At 54.7% G+C, this 16,463-nt stretch overlaps 1 protein-coding gene across 2 annotated transcripts; it reads right to left on the minus strand.

Moving 5' to 3' along the window:
- Positions 1 to 1,232: 1,232 nt before the first annotated feature.
- On the minus strand, positions 1,233 to 16,457 carry MRPL37 (mitochondrial ribosomal protein L37). 2 transcript variants are annotated; one of them, XM_026498032.4, is made up of 7 exons: positions 16,040 to 16,457; positions 12,432 to 12,615; positions 12,224 to 12,339; positions 9,144 to 9,329; positions 6,917 to 7,074; positions 3,592 to 3,795; positions 1,233 to 1,836 (listed from the first exon to the last, which is right to left on the minus strand). In XM_026498032.4, the coding sequence occupies exons 1-7, from the start codon at positions 16,383 to 16,385 to the stop codon at positions 1,759 to 1,761; spliced, it is 1,272 nt and encodes a 423-aa protein (XP_026353817.2). In that variant the 5' UTR covers positions 16,386 to 16,457; the 3' UTR covers positions 1,233 to 1,758. The 2 variants fall into 2 exon arrangements, with proteins under 2 accessions (XP_026353817.2, XP_057166623.1); XM_057310640.1 differs by lacking the exon at positions 1,233 to 1,836 and having other exon boundaries at positions 1,859 to 3,795.
- Positions 16,458 to 16,463: the final 6 nt, after the last annotated feature.

A 16,463-nucleotide genomic window follows, 5' to 3' on the forward strand; every position in this document is an offset into this window, starting at 1 on the left:
TGCTGTCGAGGGGCTGGACTCGGCACCCCGGGCAGCAAGCCCACTCCGGCGGCAGGCAGCAGGCAGAGCTAGGCACGCAAGTAGGATTTGGGGGAACTGGACACCTCTCTATGGAAAAGGCAGCAGTCATCACATGAGATTTCCAGCTCTTCACACTACACCACCTGGTCTCTGCCTCAGTTCCCCCATCTGTAGGCGGAAGGTAGAAACCGGCACTCCTGGCGGCCTCAGCTTGCAGATCAGTGGCGCTGGCCTGGAGTGCAGCGGGCACCCAGGGCTCAGCTCTGAGATCCACGGGGGCCACATCGAGGCCAGCCACAAGGGCTGTCCTCCCTCAGCGTGCCGCCCAGGCCCAACCTGCAACACTGGCCACTCCCAGGGCTGTCCCTGAACTGCAAGGGCACCTGCTGGTGGTGGGCTGGGGTTGTCTGGCGTGGTCGCGGGACTCACAGCCTCCCTCCCACAGGCTCCAGTGGCTGGCTTTGCCCTCCCCCGCCCCCTCCCGCTTCCACTGGTCTCCAAGGGTTTCTGCCAGCCCAGCCTGGTTTCAAGCCTCCACCGTCCCAAGCCTAAAAGGTAAGTTGCAAAGTGGCTGGAGGACGAGCCTGGGAGCCGGACACACAGGGCCAGAGCGCCACTCGGCCATTCACAAGCTCTAGTGGCTCTAAGGCTGCTCCCAGATCTCTCCTCGGAGGCCCTCCAGCAGGGGTGGCCTAACTGCTTCCCTGGCTAACTGCGCTCAGCCAAGTCCCTCTGGGAGTTGCCCTCCACCCACCTAACCTCCGGTCTCTCCTGCTCTGAGCAACCGTGTGCAGGCCAGCGGGGTCTGCGGAAAGGCTCAGCTCCGCACCCCTGGGCACAGCAGCGCAGCCGCGGAGCACCCGCAGAGCTGGCGCCGGCCGAGGTGCAAACCCACTGAGCTCGGGCGCTCTGGCCGGCACTGCCCCCGCGCTGCCCACAGGGGCTGGTCCTCGAGGTCCTCCCCAAACTCGCCTGCACGTCTCCGAGTGTTTTCCGAGGAAGCTGACCTATACCACCGCTGTGTGACCTGGGGCACCTTATACTACCTGACGTGCCTTATCTTGAGGGCCCAGGCCAGTGCTCGGCACACGGGCGTTCAACCACTTTCCTGAATGTGGAAATGACACATGAGGCTTAAAGAGGGTGCTGTGTCTAAGGTGCTGGGCCCAGAGCAGGACTTGGATGTGATGTGAACAGAGAGAGGCCAGCCGAACCAGGGACGCACGTGGTCTATTCACCCGGATGCTAGGGAGAAAGCTACGATGAACGTTCTATACTCAGAGTTCATGCAGTCATTATGAGATGTGCCTGCGATTCAGAGTTCCATGAGACCCCAGCGAGCATCACAGAGCACCCATCCTGCAGCCGACGCTCCACACGCATCACCAACAGTCTGTCTTCCAAACGGTTACGTCACCCTCAAGTTTCAGGTGAAGAAGGTGAAACTTAAAGAACCGAAGATTCTTATCTAAAGGCAGGGTGGGGAGTGGCAGAGCTGGGCTCGAGGCGGGGCAGGTCAGGCTCCAGGGCCTGCACCCGCACGGAGGCCGGCTCCCCACGCCCCTCCTGACGGCCCCGCACTAGACCCAGGCCCCAGTCAGCACAAGGCTCTTTATTGGCAGCTAGACCGCGGGCCAGACGCGCACGGACGCTCCGGGCAGGCCCAGTGCAGCCCTGGATACAGGCTCTTCTGCGGGAGGGGGCCAGGGGACTTCAGACCTCAGAATGGTCCTGGGCTCACACGGCGCCGTGCAAATACAGAGCTAAAAACTTCCTGAATGTCTCTGGCTGGAAACCAGTCGGCCCAACAGGTTCCTGGAAAGAACACAGCCCATTAAGATCCTGCTACTAGGTTTAATGGCAGCAAAGAAAAGGCTGGTTTTATGTAACTCCTAAATGCCTGGATCCTCACTGTCTTCTCCTCTCATGGACCAAAGAGGGGCACCAGAGAAGAGGTGCCCGAGGGGCTAGGCCGGAGGACATGAAGCACCCCAGCACTTTCGCCAGACCATGTGCTCGCACCACCCTCATCCCCTCTCCCTCCCCCCTCAACCACAGCCATGAACCAATGGTCTGTTGCCCTCCCCTTTCATTCCCAGGGACGATAATCCCTCACTCCACACACGCTGAGCAGGCCCCGCTGAGCAGGCCCCTTCGCTCTGCACTGGGCCTGTGCCCCGTGCTAGAAACCCGACAGTGGCTTGACTCTGGCTCTGCCCTCGAGGAGCTTACAGCCAGATGTTCCAACCGTGATGATGAAAGCTGACGGGCCTCACAGCAGACGTAGGGAAAAGAGGCTCAGAAAGCAGGGGAGAAGATGGCTCACACACGTTCTCCCATACGTATGAATGGGTCTTAGAGGGCAAGCAGAATGGACCAGAAAGAGAAAGAAAAGGCAGCGGCGTCTGAGAGACGAGTCTATGCGCCCGGGCAGAGGCAGAAGTAGAAGGGCGAGGCTGGAGCCCCGCGCCGGGGCTGGGGCTGGGGGCAGGAGCCCAACTGGAGAGGCACAGAGGAGCCAGCTGACCAGCCGGGATGTGTCTGCCACTAAGTCAGTGTTCTAGAAGGGAGAACCCAGAGACGTGTAGGGGAGAAGGAGGGCAGGATAAGAGCAGAGAGCGCAGAGGTAGCCGGTGCGGCTGCAGGTGACACACAACGGTGTCTGGGGCCAAAGAGAAGGGCCCAGACCAGGAGACGTTTCCAGGGCAGAAACCGCACCAACAGAGGCTGGACAGAGAACTAGGCAGCTGCCACACCGACTCTGTTCAAAGGCCCAGCGCCAGCTCCCTGCAGCACATCTGCTCAGGCCCGTGCGGGACCCAGGACACAGCTAGCCGCAGACCCAGCAGCCCCCTCGCCGCCTCGTCCTCCGGAGTGTATCACTGCCTGACCGCACGTTATGAATTCACACATGGTCAACTGCCCGCTGCACAGACAGCAGGCGGGGACTCTGCCAGGGGAGCACCGCGGCGCGACAGGGGCAAGGCCCGGGAAGAGTCCCCACGTCCGCGTGAAGAAATGAATGAAGGTCTCATCCACGGGCCCTACCTCCAAGGAGCTTGGAGCTCGGTTTGGTGGAGGAGAAAAACCTGGAAACGGCAGGACTGTGCTGCGATGGGGGAACACAGGGGCTATGGGGACCCGTCCAAGGCACTGCAGTGAGGCCAGCAGCGGGACGGTGGGTTCTTATGCTAAACCCGGAAGGACAAGGAGAGGACAGCCAGACAAGGAGAAATGGAGGGCGGGGGGAGAAGGAAAAAGCCTCCTATACAACAGCAGCAGCACCTACGAAGGCCCAGGCTACCGGTGGCAGGGCACGCGGGGTGTGGTGAGGAGCTGGCCGCGGCGGGGGCCCAGGGAAGCGGGGGGCCAGGCAGGGCGCAGGGTGGAAGGCGCCGTTCTAGGCGACAGGCAGGGTGGACGGAGCCCTCCAGCTAGAGACCCTGGGCAGGAAGTCCCTAAAGCCGGGGTCCACTTGTGAGCACCCCTTCAACTCCACCCCGGGCTCCCTCTGGGCACCTGGAGTCCTGGCTGTGGTCCCATCACCAGGCTGCGGACGGCTGGACTTACCACAACCACCTTCTTTTTGATCACTGGGCGACACCAAAAATGCTGATAGAGGAGCTGGTCGGAGTCCACCCAGACCAGATTCTTGACGCCCTCGTCGGAGGCCAGCTCCGTGGTGTTCAGCTGCAGCACCAGGAACTGGAAGACGCGTCCGTCGGTGCCCACGCTCTGCACGACTACCGGCTGCTCCAAAACCTTAGTGTCGTTCTGAGAGGAAAAGGGACAAGTAAACCGAACCAGAAACGGTGGGGTGCAGAGCGGCGCAGGACACGCAGCTTCTCGCCCCGGCCCCTACTACGGATGCCTGCTCCCATTCAAGGCTCTCACGGCGCGGCGACGGAAGCAGGAGCTCAGGGCACCGACCAGGCGAGGCCGGCCTCCCTCCCCCGCCTGGCTCCGCCGGGCCCGCGCCTCCTGGTTAACGAGCACAGGACAGCAGTAACCCCGCCGCGGGCGAAGCCGGCCGGCGCAGAGTACCGGCAGCCGACGGCAGAGCGCGCCGGGGAACCCCGCAAACCCGCGGCAACGGTGACCTCGCCTCCAGCAAAGCGGGAGGGTCAGTGACTATATAAGCTCACTCTGTTCTCACCCTACCTGACAGACGAGGAAACCGAGACTGAGCAAGGCTACGCGTGTGTGACGTCACGCAGCTGTGTGGCCCCGGGACGCCCCCGGCCGGCGCCCCGGTCTGCTCAGCTTCCAGCCTGCCTCGCTCCGAAGGGGCTGGCGCCCTGCGGCGCCCGGCCCTGCCGCTGTCTCCGGACCTGGGCTTCGCGCTCCCGGGGCGGCTCCGAGAAGGCGGCAGTTCGCCAGGGCGGCCACACCACCGTGTCAGCAGCGGCCTTCACCCCGCGGCGCACGTGCCGACGCTCTCAAGTCGCGCCGCCGGCGCTACAGTCACCGGTCATCTCACGAATCCAGCATCTATTCCCACTTCACGGATGGGGAAACTGAGGCGCGGAGAGGTAGTATAATTTGTCCAAGGCTGCCCATGAGACGTGAGCCAGCATCAGACCCCACGCCAGGAAATCACTGAAACCCCTAGCGTCCCGCAGTATCCGACAGGAGTACCCCCTTTCGCTCCCAGGAGCTTCCCAGGGTGGATGAGAAATGACATGTTCGCCGCCCCCCCCGCCAGGCTTCGCAACAGTCCAGCTGGGTGATAGCACCCAGTAGGCAGATCCAGTAGGCAGGCCCCGTGAAGCAGACCATCCTTGATCCAAAAATGCTGCCTACGTTCACCCCTCCAGAGCTGAACGTGACATTAGGAAGAGTTAATGTCAGACCTCGGTGTGGGCCACGCCGGGACGGCTGGCCTTGGAAATACCTGTTCTTAGCTGCATGAGAAATAAATAAAAAGAAAAGTACCTCTAAGTGTTAGCTGAGAATTCTGTGTTGACTCTTATCTCCCTCTACAGATCAATAAAACTGCAGGTAGTACGTAAATTTCTCAGCGATTTCACCTTCTACATGGAAGCTCTTCCCGTAATTGCTCAACTTCACATCCCCAGGAATAATCTGTACCTGGAGGGGCGGGGGAGGTCTCCCCTCCTACTCAACTGGGTGGCAATTAGCGGCAGCGTCGCTACCCACGCTCTGCTGGCAACGGCTGGCACCGAAGCTACGAGGAGGCTGCAGACGGTCCCTGGCATGTGACCACGTCTGCTGCTTTCTCCTGCCCCAGAGTTGAGAGGCAGCACGTCTTTTGAAGCTAGAGGGATCAGGGCTCCGTGCTCGCTCCCCCACGTAAAAGCTGTGGGATCTTGGGCAAGGCACCTAATGTTCCAAGGCCTTCATGAGTATGTAGTCAAAGAATGGGAACAAAGCTCACCTCCAAGGACCTGAAGACACAAGAAGGTCACATGAAGATGTAAGAGCTGCCAATCTCTTGGCCGTGTGACACCGGGAAAGGTACAGAGCCTCCCTGAGCCTCAGTGTCTTCAGCTGTAAAACGAGGCTAGGAGCATCTGCCCCAGAGGGTTGCTACAAGGACTGAGCAACGCAGTGGTTCTCAAATCTTAGTGTTGTGGTTTTTTTTTTTTTTTTTAAAGATTTCATTCATTTATTCGACAGAGATAGAGACAGCCAGCGAGAGAGGGAACACAAGCAGGGGGAGTGGGAGAAGCAGGCTCATAGCAGAGGAGCCCGATGTGGGGCTTGATCCCACAACACCAGGATCACGCCCTGAGCCGAAGGCAGACGCTCAACCGCTGTGCCACCCAGGCGCCCCATAGTGTTGTGGTTTTGAACCCCGAGCTGATAGCAGCATCGCCTGCAGGGGTTCTGACAACACTGGTTCCCTGGGCGCCACCCCCAGTTTCTGATGCGGTAGAATCTGTACTCCCCCAAGCTCCAGGCAGACGCTCATGCCGCTAACCCAGGACCATACTTCGAGAAGCGCTGATATGAGGAGCCCTAACTGTCTGGCATGTAGCCAACGCTCAAGACAGGCAAGGTCCACTCCACCCCCATCTCGTTCACCCAGCCACACCTCTCCAGCCCCACCTAGCTCCTAGACCACGCAGGATGGGCAACAGCGGCAACAACATCGCGAGGGCCTCAGACCTGGGAGCCGGCAGCTCTCAGCACTCCGCCAACACACACACACACACACACACACACACACACACACCCCGGGAGCCGGTGTCCCAGGCCTGCTCGGGGAATCCCATACTGCCATTCCCTACTCCCTCCCTGGAGGCCTTTGCTCCCAGGCCAGGCTTTCCCCCATTTTGCGGATAGCTCTGTGGGACCACCACCCAGCCTGCATCCTACCCCATCCAGGTCCTTGAGACCTCTCTCAGAATCAAGGCGCCGTCACCAAGTGGTATCTTAGTCCCCGAAGCCATCCTGACTGGGCGGACAGGTCCGCATCCTCGCTCCTGCTTCACCCCCTCCTGCCCACGCAGCCTCGTGCTCCGGTTCTGCTCTCACGGAACCGAGGGGGTGTCCCAGAGCACGGACAACTAAAGCCTTGGGAGCCGGGCACACCTAGTTCTGACTCTCTCTCCCCCAGTCGCTGCCATGTCATGCTGGACAAGCTGCTTAGCCTTCCTGCGGTTCAGGGACATAGCTGGAAAATGGGGATGATAAAGAAACCCTGTGGGCTATTCTGATGACTAAATGAGGTGTCTTACGTAAAAGACAGGCGGGCGCACAGGAGGCCCCCAGCAGACGTTAGTTTACCTCCGTAGGGTGAGTGGAAGTACCTGTCCCCAGAACTCCTCAGTCGAGCAAGGACTCCCCGTTACCTCCCTTCTTTCTTTGACCAGCGTAAGGCAGGAGGCCAACACCACGCAAAGCAGCCCGGTGGTCTCCACATACATACCCCGTAGAGGCGCCGGGCCTGAGCCAGGGCATTGCCAAAGGCAAACAGGATCATCTTGGCCCGCAGCTGGTCTGGTTGAAAGCGGTGTGGTCGTAAATTGGCTGTCTCCAGGAGATACAGGGTGTGGGGATAGGGGTAAGGATAACCCTCCTGGAATCCTGCAAGATACATAATCATGTGGAGGAACGGAAAGGATTATCAGCCTGTCCCAAAGCCTCTGGAAAGTCACCTCACCTTGGCTCAGTGCCAGGCACCACAGAGACTCCGTAAAGGCAGATGTTGTCACTATGGCTCGGGGGACGGCAAACCAGCCTGCCAGCCGCATCGCCCCTCCCCCCGCCTGTTTTATAAAGGTTTGACTGGAGCACAGCCATGCCCGTCACTTACACAATGTCTACGGAGTAGCTGTCCCAGAGCCCACATGTGGCCTGCAAACCTGAAATATTTACTATTTGGCTCTTACTGAAAATGTTGTCAACCTGTGCCGGGTGATTCTGGCGTGCTAGCTCTAACTCCACCCCTTTCTCGCTCATTCAAGCACAGAGGCAACAGTGATGTTAGAAGGAAACCTGAAAACTACAGTAATTATTTTTTTCAAAGCCAATCATTTGCAAAATCCCATACTTTATTATTAGCAATAAATGACCTGCCTCATCCCTCACAAGTGATCGGCACTGAGGGTCAGAGCTGAGCCCCAGCTCATCCCAGCCACAACCCCGCCGTGCCATCGTTCTCAACCCCTGCACGGCTAGGAGGAAACCCTTGGTAGGCTGGCAGCTTCCAGAATGAGTCACCTGGAGTAGTGAAAGTGGGTGGCAAGGAGGAAGGAGCTGGGGAGACATGGGCTCTGAAAATCCCAGAGGCAAGCACTACTTGAAAGACACCCTCCCGTGGGCCTCTGGCTTCACTTCTGCTGCTCAGCACTCCCCGTGCGTCCAGCCTGACACGGGCGCCAAGGACAGACGGGCCAGGAGCAGAGGCCAAGCGCAGCCCGTCACTGCCTTTGAGGGGTTCGGTCTGGAGGGGAATACACGGAGGGACATGTGAAGATCCGGGCGGGGTGAGTTGGGGGCTGGGGAAGGACAGAGGAAAGGCCCCTGATGACAAGGGAAGACCCCAGAGCATTTCTGGGAAGAAGTGATTCCGAAGATGAACTGGGACAGATGAAGTACTAAGGGGAAGACACACGAGGTGGATGGCCATGAAACCCAGGCAGAGGGACAAGGACGTGCCAGAGCCTGTGCTGAGAGAGGGCACGAGGGTTTATGTGCAGCTGGACTACCGGGGGCGGGGGGGTCTACAGGCAGACCAAGGTGAGGCTGGAGAGGGGTCCGAGAGCAGACCTGCAGGCCCTCAGGAGTTCCACCTGTACCCGACAGGCACTGGGGAGTGTGCACGGAGGCGTGGAGGGGAGGGACGGAATCGTGTTTCAGAAGGGTGCCTCTGGAACCGGGAACCAGATGGACCGAGAGAAAACAGCCCAATAAGGTTGGCCAGCTAGCTGGGAGGTTGGCAACCGGCTGGGCCTGCCGGAGGCTGCTGCCGTGGAGATGAGGCGGTTAGAAGGACAACTCCTAGGGGCGGACTGGAGGGCGGGAGCCGTGGGCCTGCCTGGCCCAATGCTCTAATTTCTTTCTTTACTTTTTTTTTTTTTTTTAAGACTTTATTCATTTATTTGATAGAGATAGACACAGCGAGAGAGGGAACACAAGCAGGGGGAGTGGGAGAGGAAGAGGAAGCCCGATGTGGGGCTTCATCCCAGGACCCTGGGATCACGCCCTGGGCCGAAGGCAGACGCTTAACGACCTAGCCACCCAGGCGCCCGTGATGCTCTACTTTCTGTCGTGGCAGCCGGGGAGATGGTGGTGCCTTATTCGATGGAGTTTAGATAATAGCCCCATTCAAGGCCTGTGGGGCTTCCTCAGTCCTAGCAGGAGGTTGGCCAGTGTTTACAGGGTGCACAGAAAGAGGGGTGTCTTTCAAGGGACCTGTGAATAAAGGAAACACTTGGCACCCGGCCCAGAGCCCCTCAGGCACCCGTGACAACTGTGATGTAGCAGAGTTACCTCTCGGGGGTCAAAAGCAAAGTGGGGCTAGGCTGCTACATGGCTCTAAGGAGAAAACGCGTGTGACGTGCAGAGCACACGCTCAGTAAGTATTCGATATACTCCTTCCCTTCAGAAAAAGCGCGTCCCTCATCTTCACGCAGCCTGGCTGTGCCACTTACCTGTGTTGTCTTCCACATCATAAACGTTGCATTCCTGAAGATCAATAGTGGGAGATATGGGATAGAAGGTCTCAAGAACATGACTCTTAGTAGCTTCGACCTCCTCTCTGGAGGCGATGGCGGGCAACGGATCCTTGGTGTTCAGTCGGGCTCCACTGGAACCATGGACCTGAAGGAGAAAAGACCCTAAAAGGGGAGAAAGATGATTAGTCTACCCTGGTCTAAAGCCTTACCTCAGCTCAGCCAAGCCGAGCCTTCATCCTGCCATGCTCAAGTCTTACTGCTTTCCTAGCTGACCAGCCTGCTCACAGAAAACAAAACTTTGGTCGAGATGTTGAGAAAGGGACCAACCAATGCGCTCTTCTTCCTGTGTTCCCTTGCCAATGAGTCCTGAGGCTGCCTGGCAGTCTCTGTGGGTTCAGAGCTGCCCCCCACAGAGCTTCCCAAGCACCTGCTCTATGCTGGGGACCCAGAAATGAGTAAGAGTTACCCTTTGTTCTCAAGAAGCTTCCTAGGTAGTAAGTGCATAGAAAGTATGAACCATACTCAGAGACAGCAGAGGTGGGGAAAACTGACCTCCTCTGGGAGGCCTGGAAAGCTTCCTGAAAGTGGTGTGCCTTCAAACTAGTTTCTGAAGGATGGATAAGAGCAGAGTTTCTTAACTTTGGCACTATTCTCATTTTGGACTGGATAATTCTTTGGTGAGGGAAACTGTCCTGTGTACTGCAGAGGTTGGCCGCATCCCTGCCCCTACCCACCAGATGCCAGAACTCCCCTCGTTCAAGTCATGACAATCAAAAATGTCTCCAGACCTTGCCAAATCTCCCTTAGGGGGCAAAACTACCCTTGGTTGGTTAACAGTTTGCCCAGGCAAGAAAAGGGAAGCAAAAACATTTTAGTTCAGGAGGGGGAACGTGTGCAAAGGCACGGAGGTGTGCTCCCCCGCCGCAGGGTCTAGGGAGACAAACCCAGGGGACTAGAGCAGAATGTGGTGGGGAAGGAAGGGGGGATGGAGGGAGGGAGGCAGGAGACTAGAGGCTAAGGAGAAAGGCTCTTAAACTCAGGAAAGGGGCCAAGTTGTCCTCAACAACCGACACTGAGGGAAAATCAGGCCAGTCAGAAAGCCTCACCTAAGACAGACCAGCGTACTTGCTACACAGACCTAAGTTATGCGGAAACACACTCACGCCCGACACATCAGCAAAGCTGCCACTGTGAGCGTGCGCACATGCCCCTCACAGAGGTCCCCCCAGGAGGCTGCATGCCACCAGGCACAATGTGCCTGAAAGGCTCCCTGTGAATGGCCTCCTGAAGATTCTCCATGGAGGCAAATCTTCCTCTGAAGGTGCTTTGGGTGTTTAGAAATCGTCAAGTCACAACGCGATGGTAACGGATCAAGGGTGACGGTCTTCTACATGTAAAAGCTGGTTTGGTCAGCAGCACGGTCACACAATTAGCATGTGGTCTCCCTCACTGGGTGTGCAAAGCAGCGATACTCCATCTGCGGATGGATAAACTCTGAGCCGCTTGTTAAAATACGTTATACCCACACCTCGAGAATAGTTTTCTAAAGTATTTCCTGTTTCCTCACATATAATCTGCAAGGAAGATAAATGTGCCTGGACCTCTCCTAACCTTGGGTTTTACATTTTCCCCACAGACCACTCTAGTGTGGTTTCCAATTCAATTCCCTCCACATCCCTCCTCCAGTGACAGCTCCAAATGGGGCAGTTTAATTAGAGGGAATAGTTGATGATGGGCCAACAAGTACTACTCTATTAATGAGGTTCACTAATTTCCTTAGTGGTGCCATTACCTCTGCAGAGCTGACTCCTTGCCAGGAAGTCCATACTCAAAAGGGGCAAGCTGGAGAAACCTGACCAAGCAGATGCCCTGAAAATCCCAAATCATTCCACAGCCGGTTTCCCTGCTCCAGGATTCCGGCAGTCAGAACACTGGTGTGCGTGGAACATCCTGCTGGAAACCCCTCAGGGTGGTAATCACCCACCCGTCCCTCAGTCAGCACTCCTCACGTGCCATGAACTGTTAGGCGCCAAGCACAAAAATGAGTGAGACACGGTCCCGGCTGTCAGGAGTTTAGTTTAGCGGGGCAGACAGAGAAGATATTAGAAAATTCCGATACAGTACAACATGTGCTCTAATAAAAATAGGCACGGTGGGCATTAGGAGCCCAGAAGTGCACTAGCTAATGTCTGCGTTCACACAGGAAGGGGGCTGGAGCCGAGCCCTGCAGACAAGCAGAATTTAGCCGAATGAAGAAAGTAGAAAAAAGCATTCCAGACAGAGCGCACAGCACAGTGCAAAAGGTATAAAAGCTTGATGCCAAAAAGCTGCAAGTGGCTAAAGTGTAAATTTGGCCTGGGGGGTACGGTGGGGGTGGGGGTAGTAAGAAGGAGAGAAGACCAGAAAGACCAGCTGGTGGCCAAATCAATGGGTTGGATCCGATGATAAATGGTTTAAGTTCCTGGGAGGCAGTGAAGGATCTGAAACAGGGGAGGGAAGTGCACTTTAGAAAAATCACTCTAGCAGCTACGTGGAAAATGGATTTGGAAAAGGAGAAAAGCATGAATGGGGTAAGAAGGCTCTTATAATCGAGTATGAGCTTTGTGAAGGCAGAGACTGCCTGCACTCTATTACTTCTTACCTTCAACATTTAGGCTCTCGTGGGCACTCAATACAGCTGAATTAAGTTATGGGAAGAAGTGATTAAAAACAAAAAGGACCGAGGAGCACCTGGGGCTCAGTTGGTTAAGTGTCCTAGTCTTGATTTCAGCTCAGGTCATGTCAGGGTTGTGAGATTAAGCCCCATGTCGAGCTCCGCGCTAGGTATGGAGCCCGCTTAAGATTCTCTCTTTCCCTCTCCCTTTGCCCCTCCCGCCTCACCCTTAAAAAAAAAAAAAAAAAAAAAGACTGGTCTGTGGCTAATGATAGGAGGATGTGTCTGAGCCTACAAAAGTGGTCTGTGAAGGATGGAAATGAGCACAGGTATGGACATGGTGGTGGTGAGCTGGTAGTGGGGCTAAGAGTAAAAAGATAAAAAACAGACCAGGATAACCTACCTCGATTCCAGGCGGTGGATAACGTGTAGTTTTTGGCATAGATCCGCCTGGCCAGAGAGGGATGCTTGAGAATCTGGGATCTACACAGCTGTATCAGACTGTCCACAATGACTGGGCTTGGAGGAAAGAAGAGATTTGGACATGTAAAGCAAAAGGCTGACTCTAAGATCCATGGACTAGAAATGTTACTGACTTGGGGGAAACGTACCAGTAGGCCTCTCTCTTGGGGGTGTCTTCAGTGGAGTGCCAGAGACGGGCATGAGAGATCACGTTCAGAAGACGTTCGTCTTGGTTCTCCAAGCAGTTCTTTGGATCAGCAACAAGGCTCAGCACTTTCTCAGGAAGGCCTTCTATTAACTTGGCCTTGGTAAGCCAGAGGGCCTGCTTCACACCTTTGGGGTAATCAATCACAAAAACCAAAAACAAACCAAAAAAAAAGACAATTCAGTAAGAGTTGCTTAAGCCTGCCAACAGCATCTTGGGGAAAGGCCTGCTTTGAGAGAGACAGGATTTGTGCTGTGACATCTGAGGAGTCAGAACCAAAATAAGAGTGGACGCTAGGACAGCCAGATTTCAACTCGACTGCAGGAATGGCTGTCGACCTGAGGATGGCCAGCAGCTGGCCGAGGTAGTGAGCGCCTGCACCGGAGGGATTCAAACAGCAGCGAAGACGGCTGGGATCGTAAGGCTGAATCTTGGGGCAAAGGGTCCATCTGTTGCCTGCAAGATTCAGACAGACTCCAGACTAGAGGACTAGATCAATGGATGCCGGCATTTCAAATCCTAGATCCGTTTATTAACCCACATCCCAGTCCCTGACTGTAAAAGCCCATGTTTACCAAACAGACCCATTAGGTGTGGGCCAAGGATTGAGCCCATACTGCTGTATCAAGAGAAAACAGCTTTTGAGAGTAACTTACTGAAATAACTTATGAATCATGAATAACGTGAGGGGCTTCGAGGGGCCCCGAGTTTGGGAGCACTTAAACAGATAAACTTTCATATCTCACCCAACCCTGAGCTTCTATACTGAGCTATCTTTAAGCAGATTTTTGTATGCAGAAGTCCTGTGAAATGTACTGCTGTATTCGTCAAAGGATCACATGTTCTATTTATCACACAGGATCCTCCGTGGCCTTGGTACCACAAGGCTGGGCTTTTCCTGGGGTAGTACGCTTTTGTCTTATGGACACGGTGAGCTACGTAACTGAAAATGCTCTTCCCTATACCAGGGGTCAACAAACCTTAAAGGGCCAGGTAATAAATATTTTCAGCTTCTGAGCCATACATTCTGTCACTACTACTCATCTCTGCCACGGCAGCAATGAAAGCAGCCAGGGACTACAAGTAAACAAGTGGGTGTGGCTGTGTTCTAAAACTATTTACAGAAACAGGCAACTGGCCTGGTCAGCTGACCCCGGCTCTCTACTTGGCTGAGAGCCAAGTCTGGGGGTCCCATTTAGCAAGCGGAACCTCACAAAATGGATTTTTTGTATTCACCTCACTGCTTTATTTCGCCTTTGTGTAGATTCCCTCACCTCTATGTTTTTAATTTAATTTGGCTGTGCTGTAAAATTTCTGTGAGATGCCTGAAATATTTTTGGGGAAAAGATGGAATATAAATAAACAAAATTAGATTGGATTCAGATTGCTTCATTTTTAAACATTAAGGAATGAAGCTACTGTCAGTGGGATGGGTGTGACGCCAAGCAGAAGTCCCTTGCTTCACCTTCCCCAAATCTGGCTTCCCTGAGGGAAAAACCAGCCTCACCCCAGGAACCTAAATTCTGCACCAAACCCACATACCAGTCCCCTGCCCTCAGGACAAAGGTAATACTACGTTCTTGTCCATGACTGTAGTCACAAATTAACAGCGGGCTGGTGACTGCTTTGGTTAGCAGGCTACTCTCAGCAGGGCAAACACCACTGTTTGAGACCTATCTTCATTGGTAAAGCTATGCCTAGGATTAAACAGAGGCTAGGATACTTTGGGGGAGACACTCTCAATTTCCTTGGTGCTAATAAATGAAATGCTATGAGGGCAATCAGACGTTTCACTTTGAGGCTTGTAGGACATGAGAAATACAAACATTTTGGGGCGCCTGGGTGGCACAGCGGTTAGGCGTCTGCCTTCGGCTCAGGGCGTGATCCCAGCGTTATGGGATCGAGCCCCACATCAGGCTCCTCTGCTATGAGCCTGCTTCTTCCTCTCCCACTCCCCCTGCTTGTGTTCCCTCTCTCGCTGGCTGTCTCTATCCTGTCGAATAAATAAATAAAATCTTTAAAAAAAAAAAAAAAAGAAATACAAACATTTAGAAATGTAACTTCCGGATTTTATGGTGCAGCAGGAAAAACCCTGGACTGGAGTCAGATAACCTGAATTTTAGTTCTGACATCGTCATTATTCCTTAAATTTGACAGTGGATTAAAAAAATTGAGATTTTGTGGCTCACTAGTATATGAATAATATGTAATCATTAGAGCTGCCATTTACTGAGCACCACCAACTACCCTGTGCCAGGAACTTTATCTACAAATCGGATGGGATTTTATGCAATTGAGGATGAAATTCAGAGACTAAAGAATTTGTTTCAAGTCACATACCCTGTAAGTGATGGTGGAGTCTGTCCACCCTAAAGCCTGGAAATTATACCAGGGTCATTCAAGGCTGGGGCGCCTGGCTAGCTCAGCTGGTAGAGCACGGGACTCTTAATCTCAGGGTCGTGAGTTCAAGCACCATGCTGGGTGTGGAGCCTACTTAAATTTAAAAAAAAAGGGGGGGGGGATGCCAAGTCTTGTGAGGTCCATTATGATACCCTGGTAGGGCAATGGGAATGTTTAGATGCTGGAAATTCAGCTTTCAGGAATGGGTTTGAGCAGCTTAAGAGGCTGGCCAGTTAAGTGTTTTTCAAATCTAGGATTTATTCTTTGGTTTAGTCCCCAAATCCTGCCAGGTCTCTTTCTTTCCTAATCAGTCCTTGGCAAATACTGCTTCCACTGACTGACCTTGACCATTTTGTGTTTTCAGAACCTGCCCTATCCCCAAAGTGACTTGGGGACTAAGGAAGAACAGTTAAGAACAGGGAAAGGGACTCTCAATAAACAAGCCCCCCCCATGGACTCTAAAATAATTTCTGCTCTAGACACACAGACTGGTTTCATTTGGCTCAGTCATCTTAATCTGTTCCTAGTGAAAGGGGAGCAGAAATAGGCTAGATAGATGGCTTTTAGGTCCAGAACCCTTCCTTGAAAACATCTCAGCTCTGACCTCTGACAGAGGACATTGACCTAGGAAACCAGAAAGGTAGCCCTGGCTTCACTATTAACCCAGAGCACGTGTGTGGGCAAATCAGGTCCCTCTCTGTCACATTCGCCAATCCTGTGAAATGAGGCCATAGGCCAGGAGATTAAGCATGATTTCTGCTGTCTCTGTCCACTATAAACTTCCTCCATCTAATTATTCAATGTACAGTTATATCTCCAGGGTGTTAAGAGCTGGGAGGGTCAATGTGGACCATCTAGTCAAAACCAATGGAGGCTCCAGAAATTTCATCCACTTGCCCCAAATCACAGAGTTGGATGGAGGCAGGGCTAGGCCAGAAACCAGGTCTTCCCACGTCGCCACTCAACCTAAAACTGCCTCACACAAGCACAGCACTTCTCATCCCACTTAATTCTGAAACCCTCGGAAGACGTAATCACTACCCACTTCGCAGACGAAGAAACCAAGACCCACAAAGTTTCAAGGCCATGGAGGACTGGGGTCAGTGCTGGGCGGAGGAACGAGGTCCCCTCCTGCCCGTCCTAGGGCCTCACCCTCGAGGAGGCGGCAACGCTGGTGGAAGACGTAGCAGGCCTGATCCTTGTACAGCGGCTGCTCATGAACCGGGATCGGGCGGCGGAACTTTGGGTGCGTCCAACCGGGGTCCCAGGGCGGGAACACCGGCCGCGCCAGCCCTGGCATGAAGTGCATCTTCCCCGCGTACGTGATGGGCTCCAGTCCAGGGATCTCGTACACCCTGTCCAGGGGACGAGGCTCGGGTTTCCGCGTGGAGCGCACGCCCCACTCGTACGCTCCGCGTCTCGGAGCCCCACAGGCCCCAAGACCGAGCCGCCCTGGGCGAACCAGTGCCCGCCTTGCGGGCCCCGACGCCAACGCCATACCAACTGGGTCCCCCTCAAGAGATCCACCTGGACGCCGCCATGTTCCCGCGCGCAAGGCCTGCTGGAAGTGAAAGGG

This window comes from Ursus arctos, unplaced genomic scaffold (genome assembly GCF_023065955.2).
Source record: "Ursus arctos isolate Adak ecotype North America unplaced genomic scaffold, UrsArc2.0 scaffold_12, whole genome shotgun sequence".
Taxonomy (NCBI): Eukaryota; Metazoa; Chordata; class Mammalia; order Carnivora; family Ursidae; genus Ursus; species Ursus arctos.

Excerpts from the sequence above, each read along its gene's own strand:
- MRPL37 (XM_057310640.1), bottom strand. The coding sequence starts at position 16,385 with ATGGCGTTGGCGTCGGGGCCCGCAAGGCGGGCACTGGTTCGCCCAGGG. Across the intron at positions 12,616-16,039 it reads GCGTTGCCGCCTCCTCGAGG|GTGTGAAGCAGGCCCTCTGG; the intron begins GTGAGGCCCTAG and ends ATTACCCCAAAG. Across the intron at positions 3,796-6,916 it reads AGGCCCGGCGCCTCTACGGG|AACGACACTAAGGTTTTGGA; the intron begins GTATGTATGTGG and ends TTTTCCTCTCAG.